This window comes from Leptonychotes weddellii, chromosome 11 (assembly GCF_054177405.1).
Source record: "Leptonychotes weddellii isolate Sample4059 chromosome 11, ASM5417740v2, whole genome shotgun sequence".
Taxonomy (NCBI): domain Eukaryota; kingdom Metazoa; phylum Chordata; class Mammalia; order Carnivora; family Phocidae; genus Leptonychotes; species Leptonychotes weddellii.
Window position 1 is genome coordinate 29,923,636 of NC_138379.1, and position 12,415 is coordinate 29,936,050.

General features: G+C 36.1%; 1 protein-coding gene across 3 annotated transcripts in view; it reads right to left on the bottom strand.

Annotated features, from left to right (window-relative positions):
- Positions 1-12,415, bottom strand: part of LUZP2 (leucine zipper protein 2) — a 429,416-nt gene that overhangs the window by 106,004 nt on the left and 310,997 nt on the right. For all 3 annotated transcript variants that reach the window (XM_031026653.2, XM_031026657.2, XM_081798447.1), the window contains one exon: positions 9,139-9,201. In XM_031026653.2, coding sequence (XP_030882513.1) covers positions 9,139-9,201 — 63 coding nt within the window. The remainder of the gene's footprint in view (positions 1-9,138; positions 9,202-12,415) is intronic.

The following is a 12,415-nucleotide window of genomic DNA, read 5'->3' on the forward strand; positions in this document are numbered from 1 at the left end:
TGTGGGAATCGGATAGCATATAAAAAAATCAACTATATATTTTTTTATTTGAGTGCAGTTAACACACAATGTCAATTTAAAAATGAAAAAAAATGAATTCATTTAAACAAATCTCTGATCAACCTTTAAAAAAGAATGAGCTCCAATCAGAAGTGAGAAAGGAATTCTCCAACAGTCAGAATTTTGTAAGAAGGAAAAAATTCTGCCTTGGAAAGTTGAGAACCTTAATCACTAAATATTTAGAATGAGAGGCAATGCTGTCAGGAAGATTAGCTACTTCATGCAAGGGACTGGGATGGAAGGTGCTACAGGACCCTTGTAATGTGAAGATTCTTCTGTGGGTAAAGACTTACGTAGTAGGTTAATCTGACTTGTTTCTAAAATGGGGCTTGTTAAGGCTAAATGACAGTGGTAGAGCCTAAGATACCTGGAATCTCTCTTTAAGCAAAATGAGTTAATCAGAGAAAGACAATTATCATATGATCTCACTCACATGTATAATTTAAGAAATGGAGGGAAAAAAAACAAGACGAAATCAGAGAGGGAGACAAACCATAAGAGACTCTTAGTCATAGGAAACAAACTGAGGGTTGCTGGAGTGGAGGGGGGTAGGAGGGATGGGGTGGCTGGGTGATGGACATTAAAGAGGGCACATGTTGCAATGAGCACCGGGTATTGTATAAGACTGACGAATCACTGACCTCCACCTCTGAAACTAATAATATACTATAGGTTAATTAATTGAATTTAAATTAAAAAAATTAAAAAACTGTTTGTTACAAATATGTAAAAAAAAAAAAAATGAGATGGACCAGGGCCAGTGAGTGAAGTGGTAGCGTTGGAATGAAAGACTCCCAGTGGGTACTACTTAGGCATTCCTCTCAAGCCTTCGGAAGCTGCACATTCCTTCTTATAAACCATGAAATTTACGGAGAACTCTTCTTTTTAAAATTCCTCTAAATTGTGTCTGTTGCAGCAGCTTTGTATGCAATTACCTTCAGAGGTAACTGGCTTCTTCTCTGTTATTATGCGTAGGTTAACAAACACCCTAGTAACTGAGTAACAGCAATGAAATGAAATAAAATAAATCAAGTCACAAATATACTTCCAAAATATCTCCTGCCATGACAAAGGGGAACATCAAAATGTGTTGCCAAAAGAGGAAGTATTCAAAGAATAATAACTTGCTCTTGTTTTCTGAAATTATATTTGGCATCGCCGTGAAGATAAAGGATATGGAAAACAAGGCATTTTTAAAAAATTGCATCATGAGTGAAATTACTGTAAGTTATCTTCACTGTTCTTTTTATTTTATATTACAAATACAAAAGTATATGTGTTTAGAACAGAGATATTACTGTGATTATTCTATATTTTAGAGATGAAAAGCTATTTGAGGATGTTTTAGGCCCTGAGCCATACTTCTACAGGGTACTCAAATTTGACTACAAAAGGACACAATATCTAATCTATAAATTAGAACCTAAGATGAAATCTGATCAGAAACATGTATTAAATTTTCAATGCGTTCAGAAAAAATAGAAGATGCCTCACATTGAAATATTATATATATCTATGTTTATATTTATATTTAAACATACTGAAAATGAAACCATTTAGGACCTAAGGAAGTCAGTGCATCAGCTGGCACATGTCCTACTTGGGTCTGAAATGGCAGTATACTGAGCAAGTCCCAGAAGGAGAGTGATTCCCCCCCAAAGGTCTCATGATGGTGCCACTGCTCTACATATGCTCCAAGCAAGGAAATGTACATCCAGCTGAAACTAATAAATAAAAGACTGGCGCCCCTCTCAGTGGGGGAAGGGCGGCAGCTTGTTAGGCCAAGACGCACATGCAACATGATAAATAGGATGAGAATAGGTAGGGAAAGTCAGTGATCCAAGGATCACCCCACTCTCTCAGAACAAGGGAGAAATGTTCTAGGGCTGATCTAAAGTTCATTGTCTTCATTTTGTTTTTCTACACAAGATTCCCACTTGTGCCCTGTTCTCTAACATTCCTTAGCATATAGAACACTTCTCTTTGAAATATATGTAACAATTATTATTTCCTGGGACAGTAACACAATGGTGTGAAAATCTTGCAGAGTAGCTCTGCAGAAACTGAAGACTGGCTATAGGCAAAATATTTAGAGCTCATTCAGGAACGGCAAACAGGTTTATCTTGAGTACCAACTGTGACTGGCCTTTAGGATCTGCTTCACATCTTGGAAGGAGAATGCTTTTGAGCTAGATCCAAGCTCAGTGGGAAAGAGCACCATGACACATTAGCAAGTTTTGGAATAGGTACAGGGTGGGGGGTAGGGACACACAAAGATACACACATTTTAGAACGTATTCACAAGCGCACTTAAAATATTTTGTCTTCCTATGTGATAGGGCATAACATATTTTTTTTTTTTCAGATCCTGAGCTAATGGTAAAATTTGGTTAAAATGGTAAAATTTAAAAACATTATTTAAAGTTATAAACACTTTCTAAAAATCATTTCTAACATAACCATCAGCCTGGCAAAGACTGTATCTCAGTTTTCTAATAAGTAAACAGATTGAGAGAAAGAAACTTGGAACAAACATGATTTATGCCCAGTAACAGCTTAGAATGGTAGAAGCTAAGGGCCAATATGTAAAGCAATGGTTCTTAAACGGTTAAACTTTGGATGTTTATAGAACATTTGATAATCTGATAATTTACACAAACTTCATTCTAAGAGAAATGCCCTATGAAAACCCACAAAAATTATGAGCAAATTCTGAGGAGTCAATACCTTCCTGAAATGCATCCACTGACTTCAAATCCTTCACTAAAAGCATGAAGGCATCTTATTCAATTGGGAAGCACTTTGCTCAGTGCCTGACAGATAACATACATGCTCAATCAGTTAATTTTGAGCAAATGAGTGAACATGAAGTCAGGAAATTCATACTGAAGTTGTGTCATCATAGATATATCACTTTAAAACTCTGAGCTTCTTTTCTTAAAAAGTCCTGCGCTTTTGGTGATTTTCACCAAAATTGGATTTTGGAGAATCCCAGTGTTTTCGAAGAAAATTTAACGTTTCCTAAATTTCAATTTGTTACAACTTCTGATAAGAAACATCTGTGTCCTTTTTTAACCTGAATGTCTCCTCCATTATCAGATAAATAATGAAAAAAATAAATGAGGCTTGTTGGCTTTTGTGTGTTAAGCATGGACTCAACAAGGCTGAAAAGTTGTTTTGATTGGGAGGTCAATTAATTTTCTCTTGTGTCCTACACACAGAACATACCCTATTCTGTAGTTTTAAAAACACATAGGGTGGACCACAAGAATATAGGGAGTCAGAAAAGAAACCTCTGTCCCAGGAAATTGCCAATTCTAAACTGAAAGCAGCAGCATATTTTTGCACTGAAAAATGCTTATGTTTTTAAGGAAATGTACTGAGTTTTAGTTGCCAACAGATGTTATGGGTTTTTTGGTCATCAAGTTATATTTCCAGCTATACATGTTTGCCCTTTAGATCTCCGAGTGCATTACAAAATAGTTCTTGAAAATGTAATCTATAAATAACCCTAAGAAACAAAATAGAATATAACTGGGAAAAATGTAATATAGTGGAGTCAAAGACCAAGATTAGAATAAAAACTCTGCCACTTACTAGTTTTGTGATTTCAGACAAGTCTTTTAACATCTCTAGGCTTTGTTTTTCTGATGCATGATAAGGTGACATTATTACCTGCCCCGACTGACTCACATAATTATTTTGAGTCACGAATGTGTTTTGAAAACCTTAAAATTTGTCAAATCAAGTAAGAAAGTAAAATCAGCAACCCTTCTCACCTTTTCTCTAAGATGCCTACATTTTAGGGCCAAAGCTCATTTAACTGGAGATAATTAGACACTTGTAACAAATGACTGGCACCAAAAATGCTTTGCTCATTAAAAAATGGTTTAACACATAAATGAGATAAATGTAAGATAATGAGAGGCAGATGCACAAAAATTACCTTATATTACACGGGGGTTTAAAAATTACGGGGCGACTGCATATAGAAGATTCAAATCATCAAAAAATAATATGACATTTGTTGGTATTCATACAAGGAAATTCATGTGGCAATGTTCCTGCTTTCAGGAGCAAACAACAGTGGGGATTATCAAGTTGAGCACATCTGGTTTCTAGAGAAAATACCAAAGAGAACACATGCCATGTTGATGTCTGAGTTTCAGACGGAATGGGTATATCTGATCTGTCACCAAATATGCTGGAATAAATATCAGAATGTTGATACAATAATATAAATATATACTGTGAAATAGTTATCAAAGTAATAACTATAAATCTGTCAGATATACTTGACATGATACTCCAACAAGTCAGATCAATTTTAAATGAATGAATGAATGAATGAATGAGTGAATCTACTATGATAGTTTCGATCTATTAACAAATTTGCTTTTTAAATAAATATTTTGGTGGCCTTCACTGTCAAACTTCTGAAGGCCTCAATTCCCTCATTGTTAAATGGATTCCCACAACTTCTCTCTCTCATAGGGGTTGGGATGAGGATGCATTAATATTCATAACAGCAGTGGGTACAGTATAAAATGCTAAGTACATAGAAGGCATCGTAATTCTCATCCTGTTTCCTATTTTTGTGACGTGAAATGAAAAGGCCATCTTGTCTCCTTCCATAGTGAAAATTCATAAAGTGAACTTAAGTTTGTAAATCTAAGTGAACAGCTAAAATCTTAGCAACTTTTATTAGCCAACACTTGTGATCTTTAAAAGTTACAATAGCCAAGATATGGAAGCAACTACACACACACACACACACACACACACATATATACAGGCAATGGAATATCACACAGCCATAAAAAGGATGAGATCAGCAAGATTGGGGGCTAGGAGGTCCCAACACTTGTCTCCCCCACAAAAACAATAAACAAACAACTACAAACAGATGAAAATAGCTCAGGGAAAGCTGTGAACTACAATGAAGAAGCAATCAAAACACTGTGGGACTCAAATCTGAGGATGGCCAAATAGAAAACCATAGGAAGCATTTAATCTATGCCACCCCGCCCCCTCAGTCCGGGTAGCTCAGTGCCAGGAGGAATCCCCACAGAGAAATTTCACCCCATAGGAAAAGGGAGAACAGAAGAACCCCAGCAAGCCTCACCACTATGGAAGTTTGCAGCCTTTGCTACCAAGGATTTGCATAGTTTTCTCCAATGCTGAGCCCAGCTGGTGGAGCCTTCCAGAGTCCCTGCTGCTACATCCCCTCCCCAGGGCTGGAGCTGTTGTTGCAGTAAGATGTGCCCCTAGGGTCCCCAAACCCCACTTTCTGGGATTAGGATGCATGCCTCAGTGCTTTGCCATAAATGTGACTAAAGCTGCCACTGCTCTGAGCCCTGCCTTCCAAGTTCCCAAGTCCTGGCTCTGACCAGTCATTGCTGAGGACCACCTGGCAGATGCTCTGCGCCCTGCTCCTGGGTCCCAGGTCATGGTTCTAGCCTGTCGGTGCCGGGACTGTGCCAATGCCGCTCTGAACACCACTTTAAGTATATACGATTCCATTTGTCAATTATTCTTCAATAAAGTAAAAAAAAAAAAAATCGAAACTCAAAAAAGTGTACAGTAACATCCCAATTTTTCAATAATTTTAGTGAATTACTGTATAGTTATATGTATGTTCAATAAAAATTATATCTCAAGTTGGAAATAACACATTTTCATCATAGTAAAATCACAACACACACATATACAAATAGACAGCTGCACAAATATTTATAAGGTTAAAGCTGAGACACTTTGGCATATACATATGAAAAATTATTCATTTAGATTTTTACAAAGAAATTATTAAAGGATGCTTTATGTTTTAAAATTATGTGAAAAAGCAGAATATGCAATCTCTATTAACATATATATATATATATATATATAAACCAAAAGGCAGATTATGCCTGGTATAAAAGGAACTAAACAGAAATATAAAATATTTCCAAGTACTGTGTGCTTTGAGTGATGGGATTTTAAGTGGATTTTTTAGGGCTTTTTAAAAGATTTTATTTATTTATTTGAGAGATAGAGAGAAAGAGTGATCAGGGATGGGAGGGGGAAGAGCAGAGGGAGAGGGACAAGAAGACTCTGCACTGAGCATGTAGCCCGATGTGGGGCTCAATCCCATCACCCTAAGGTCATGACCTGAGCCAAAATCAAGAGTCAGACACTTAACCAACAGAGCCATCCAGGTACCCCGGTTTCTTTTAGCTTTTCAAAATATTTTTCTACAATGAGAAAATAACACTTCTGAAATTAAACAAGTACATATATAAAAGTAAAATAGAGCAGTAAAATAGAGAGTAGATATTCCAGAGGATATCATCTCCAAGTGGAATCAAGGAGGATAAAAAGTAACATGAGTCTTGGGTAACTAACAGCAGGGCCTCACTTCTTCCTTTAGTGGAGAATGTTTACTACTGGCAGCCTTCCCAATCAAAAGCCAGCTCTCAAACAATAATAAGGATACTGAATTTATCAACATGTCTGGCAACTGTCAGCACATACCATACATTCCTCCTCCAAAGTCTATCTTTATTACAAACTATCAAATCTATTCAAAACTGAACAGATTTTCAGGGAAACTACTTGAAATGGAATCCTCTACTACTCGTCTTATTACCAAAGATATTCTGTGTGTTCATTTTCAAAAGTGCATGGGTGAATCTCTGTGGTCCCATGCCCTTTGGAGCTATGTACGTGAGTTTCTACCATATACTATAAATCTTTAACCACTATTATATACAAGGGGGGAATCAAAACTTAGTAAGTTGAGGATCATGATATGGAAAAGTAGGGAAACCAAAAAACTTGGTCCTGTTGACATTGTTTAGCTATCGAATAAGCCAAAAAATTGTCCGTTTATAGACCTCTTGTTATTTGATAAAAATCTTGCTGTTAAATAGCTTTTTGGGGAGTGTATATGCTGAAGGCATCCTAATTTATGCAGCTTCATGGTCTATTCACACACAATTCACCTGATTTCATATGTAAGTGCTCCTTTCAAAATGACATGAAATAACAAGGCCTACAAATAATGTCTCATTTTCAAGTCATAAAGAGTTTCAACAAATCCTGATTTGGGTAATTTCTGAAAGTTGATAAATCACTAATGTATATTCAACAACTAGCATATTATGAAGAAGTAAATCACTGAAAATTATTGGATCTCCTTATTCTCTTCTCCCAAATTTTCTTTCACTAACTCTTCAATTTGGGAAATGAAATTCAAAAGATTTAAAAAGCCTCATGTGATCTATCTTCACATAAACTTCTCAGCCTACTACCTAAAACATATCAGCTCTAGGGAGTTAGGATTTGTTTCATTATATTCCTGATATTAAGTTAATTCACAGAGAACTAGAAATTTCTCTACAAATGAAAATACACACACACACACACATGCATGCCCTTTCTTTTCCAGTTTCAGTGATTTATTGTTGATGACTGCAAAGAGCTAAGGCCAACCTGAATATAAAAGTTAAGATACCCTGAGCTCAAGTCTCAGTATGAAAGATTAAAGGTAGACAGACAAATGCCTTGGGTTTTATACTTTTACCTACTTATGACATAAAATGAACAAAGTGTTGAGAAGCAGGGGTCTGTAAGCATTAATGAGAATTCATTCACAGTTTTCTTGGTGTGCTGGGGAATATCTTGTAAATGAGGTCAAAGAAATGGCAAGAAGCATATTTATGTAAGAGTAAATGGCAAGATAATGTCCAGATTCATGCGTCACATGGAATGAGTATTTAGTAAATATTGGTTAACATAATAGGAACACCTTCCCTTGACTCTGAGCCAAAAGTAAAGGGGCTAAGGAAGAGAAATGTGTCATTTCTTATTATTTTCATTAGAAAAATTGCAGGATTTTCCAACCATTAAATAAAATGAGGAATTATTATCCCTCTTTAATTTAAACCTTGTGCTTGTAGATTGAGCTGATCATTGTAATGAAAACATTTTTTTTAAATATTACACACAATGTAATTCGTATTTATTATTTATTAAGCAAATCATTACTCTTACTCCTAAGAGTCTAAAATTCCATCATTTTACTGCATTTGGAAATGCACATGGACCATAAGCACAACAATTAAAGACACCTACCTTTTATCTCCCCCTGTTCAAGGGAGATAAAAGAAAGTTTCATCTTGCTGCTATAACAAACTACCATGAACTAAGTGGCTTCAAACCAAACCAAACCAAAACAAAACAATTCTACTCTGTTAGAGTTCTGAAAGTCTGAAATCTGAAATAAATTTTATGGGACTAAGATCAAGGGGTTGGTAGGGCTGGTTCTTTCTGGAGGTTATAGGAAGGAAATTCTAAATTACACTGTCTTTCCTCCTCCAGCTTCTGTGATCACATAATCTTCATATTTAGGCCTTTTTGTCTTACTCTTATAAGGACTTATATGATTATATTTAGGCTTCACCTGGATATTTTGGAAAAACTTTCCTATCTGAAGATCCTTAACTTAATCACATCTGCAAAATCTCCTTTGCCATAAGGTATAAGATTCACAGGTTGCAGGAATTATCAAGTGGATATCTTTGGGAGGCCATTATTCCATAGTTTGTGGTAGACGTCTACCTATACATAGATCTTGACTTGACAGTCTTGTAAAGAAAAGTATCAATAATTAAAATCAATCAACAATGATTAAATATAAAGACTCTTAGTAATAAAGAGATTTATGCAGGGATCTCTGGAGGTCAAGAATGTAGATCACCAGTGGATCTCACCTCTGGAAATTTACTCAATCTATGCTGTCCTTAATGTAAATATTCTGAAAGACCACACTACTAAATATTGAATTAAAGTAATTGAAGGTTACAAAGGGGCTTTAAACACTTTGGAATGATGCCTGCCTTTGATTAAGAATGTACCCAGGAAACCATATCTGCATTTGTCTCCATTAATTAAGAAGGCAAGAAAATGAAAGTGTCTTCAATGCAGTCAAATACAGCTGTAATTCTTACAAAAATCCAGAAATTAAATTTAAGCTAACTGATATTATAGTTCATGTACTGGGAGGGTAGAGAGGGAAGGGAGAAAGATGCTTACCTTAAATAATAAATCCTTCTTCCCATAACGAAGCTCCTTCAGCTGGGCTTGGATTTTTTTTGACTGTAAGAACAGAAACATAGATTAGTGGCTCAATTTCATTTATATTTTTGAACTTAAAGATGAAAATTATTTTAAACTGTACAAGAATGAATTTTGCAGTCAAGCAAAAGCTTAATCTCTGCCTTCGAAGTTGGACATCCAGCTAGTCTAGGCAGGAAGACAAAACCAAAGTCTGTGCAAAAGAACCATGTTGTTTAATTTTTGTAGAAATTTTACTTTTTAACTTTTAATTTTTTTTTAAGATTTTATTTATTTATTTGACAGAGAGAGACAGCGAGAGAGGGAACACAAGCAGGGGGAGTGGGAGAGGGAGAAGCAGGCTTCCCACTGAGCAGGGAGCCCGATGTGGGGCTTGATCCCAGGACCCTGGGATCATGACCTGAACCGAAGGCAGACGCTTAACGACTGAGCCACCCAGGCGCCCCTAACTTTTAATTTTTGAGTATAGTTGACACACAATAGGAACCATATTGTTTAAAAGGCAATATTTAAAGAAAGTAGTTTGTTTCTCTCCCCAGCTTCCCCTCCTGCCAAAAAAGAATACACACACACACACACTGAATTTTAGTCACCAGAGTATGTCCAACAATCTAATTTTAGATGCTAAATATACCTATGTATATGTATGCCTCAGTTTTCACTGCTTATTTACAATTACTTCCTTTTTAAGATCAAATATGTGAAATTTAAACTGACAACCAAGTTTGAATTTGACTTATGTCCAAAGGGAAGGCAGCAAGCAAATGTGACAGGAAGCAAAGAAAACAGCTAGAATGCTAAGATGCTGAGGTGAAGGGTGTTTGCTCTGTAGAAGAACGCACTTTTTAAGAGAACTATGCCAAATATAAAAGTGCTTTATTTTATTTTATTTTTTTTTAAGATTTTATTTATTTATTTATTTGAGAGAGAGAATGAGAGAGAGAGAGCACATGAGAGCGGGGAGGGTCAGAGGGAGAAGCAGACTCCCTGCCGAGCAGGGAGCCCGATGCGGGACTCGATCCCGGGACTCCAGGATCATGACCTGAGCCGAAGGCAGTCGCTTAACCAACTGAGCCACCCAGGCGTCCCTATAAAAGTGCTTTATAACAAGGAGATTTCTCTCAGCAGGACATGTTTGACTACTCATGGATATATACCTGGTGAGCTACAGATGATGATCCTGTCTTCCCATTTTTCCAGAGCAGACCCAATTTCAAACATTCTAACATAAAGACCTCAGTTATTTGTCCTGTGTCTAAAATTACAGGTTCTGACCCCTCCATAGGAGAACAAAAACACAAATAGATTATCATAGTCACATAAAAAATGGTAATTGAAAAAAATAGTAAAATAGGTGAATAGGAATATAAAATGGTATAGTCACTTTGGGAAACAGTTTGGTGGTTTCTTATAAAGTCAAACGTACATAAACTGCATTACACAGCAATTCTTTCTACATACATAAATGTTTATAGTATCTTTATTCGTAAGAGTCAAAAGCTGGAAACAACCTACAAGTCCATTAACTGGTAAATAGCAAACATTTTATGGTACATTCATGAAATACTACAATACTGTTGAGCAATTTTAAAAAGTGAATTAAGTACTGAAGCATGTAACAGTGTGGATGGAAAAAAAAAAAACCAGTGTGGATGGATTTCTTTTTTTTTAATTTTAATTTTATTTTTTTAATGTGTCACTCTGATGAGTAACTAGATTTTTTAAAATTTTATTCTGTTATGTTAGTCACCATACATTACATCATTAGTTTTTGATGTAGTGTTCCATGATTCATTGTTTGCGTATAACACCCAGTGCTCCATGCAGAACGTGCTCTCTTTAATACCCATCACCAGGCTAACCCATCCCCCCACACCCCTCCCCTCTAGAACCCTCAGTTTGTTTCTCAGAGTGCATAGTCTCTCATGGTTCGTCTCCCCCTCCGATTTCCCCCCTTCATTTTTCCCTTCCTGCTATCTTCTTCTTCTTTTTTTTTTAACATATGATGTATTATTTGTTTCACAGGTACAGGTCTGTGATTCAACAGTCTTACACAATTCACAGCGCTCACCATAGCACATACTCTCCCCAAAAGCATTATACTATGTGAAATAATCCAGTCATTAGAAGCTATCTTTTGTATAATGCCATTTATATGATATTCTAAAAAAGACAAAAGGATAGGCTAGTAGTTGACCTTGGCTGGGGATTTGTGGTAGAGATTATAAAACAGCAGGAGAAAACTTCGGGGATGATGATGTTCTGTATCTTTAATATATACATTGATCAAACCCATCCGATGGTATACTTAAATAGGATGAATTGTATGCAAGTTATATCTTAATAAAATTCAATTTTAAAAGTAGTTGGCCATAGTATATACTAAACACAAGATCCTCATGGGACTATTATAGCCCAATAAACTGTGTTGATATGAAGGTCCTCTTCAACAAATGAAGCCCACTCATGTTTTTTGAAATATTATAATTTTCCTAGCTTACACTGAATGTATATGAGTCTTTCATGGAATCAACTGCAGCTATACTATGGTTCAGTTTGTTGTTATATTCAGAACATGTCTAATGATGCAAGATAGGAGAGTTTGCCAAGTAGGAGACTGTTACGATGGTGTTATAATTCCTGAATTCTTGTCTAATGCTGGAAGCACCACCAATTAGAGTCTTAAAAGTGATGTCTGTGGTACACCACCACAAGGCTCTACTATTAGAAACAGTTTTCGCAGACATCACTATCATGAACCAGCTGCATTCTGGGATCTATTGAATCAGGAAATTGATAAGAGAGAACAAAAAGAAAATAAAATGAAAAGAAATAAAGGAAAGGAAGACGAGACAAGGAAAGAGGGAGAGAGGAAAAGTAAAGGGGGGAGAGTGGTGATTTGAGAGGGGGGAGTGAGAAGCAGGGAGAAAGAATTTGACTCATTAACAATTCAGAACTGTGCAATTAAACTCTATACCCAGAAGAAGCAAGGATTCGTTTGTTTTTTTTTAATAAACTAGCTACTATTTTTTTCATTTCCATAAAAAGTCATCCTCTTTCCCTTGATATGTTTACTGAAAGTGAAATGCATGATATAATTCATAGAAGACAATGAGCCATCATTGTATGTGTAGGGTTGATCCTGGCTCTTGAGAATAAAAACTCTCACTTGAATCCCCCAGCCTCCTGAATTTTTACTTCTGCTTCAGGATTCTACATTACAGCTCTGTGCTCC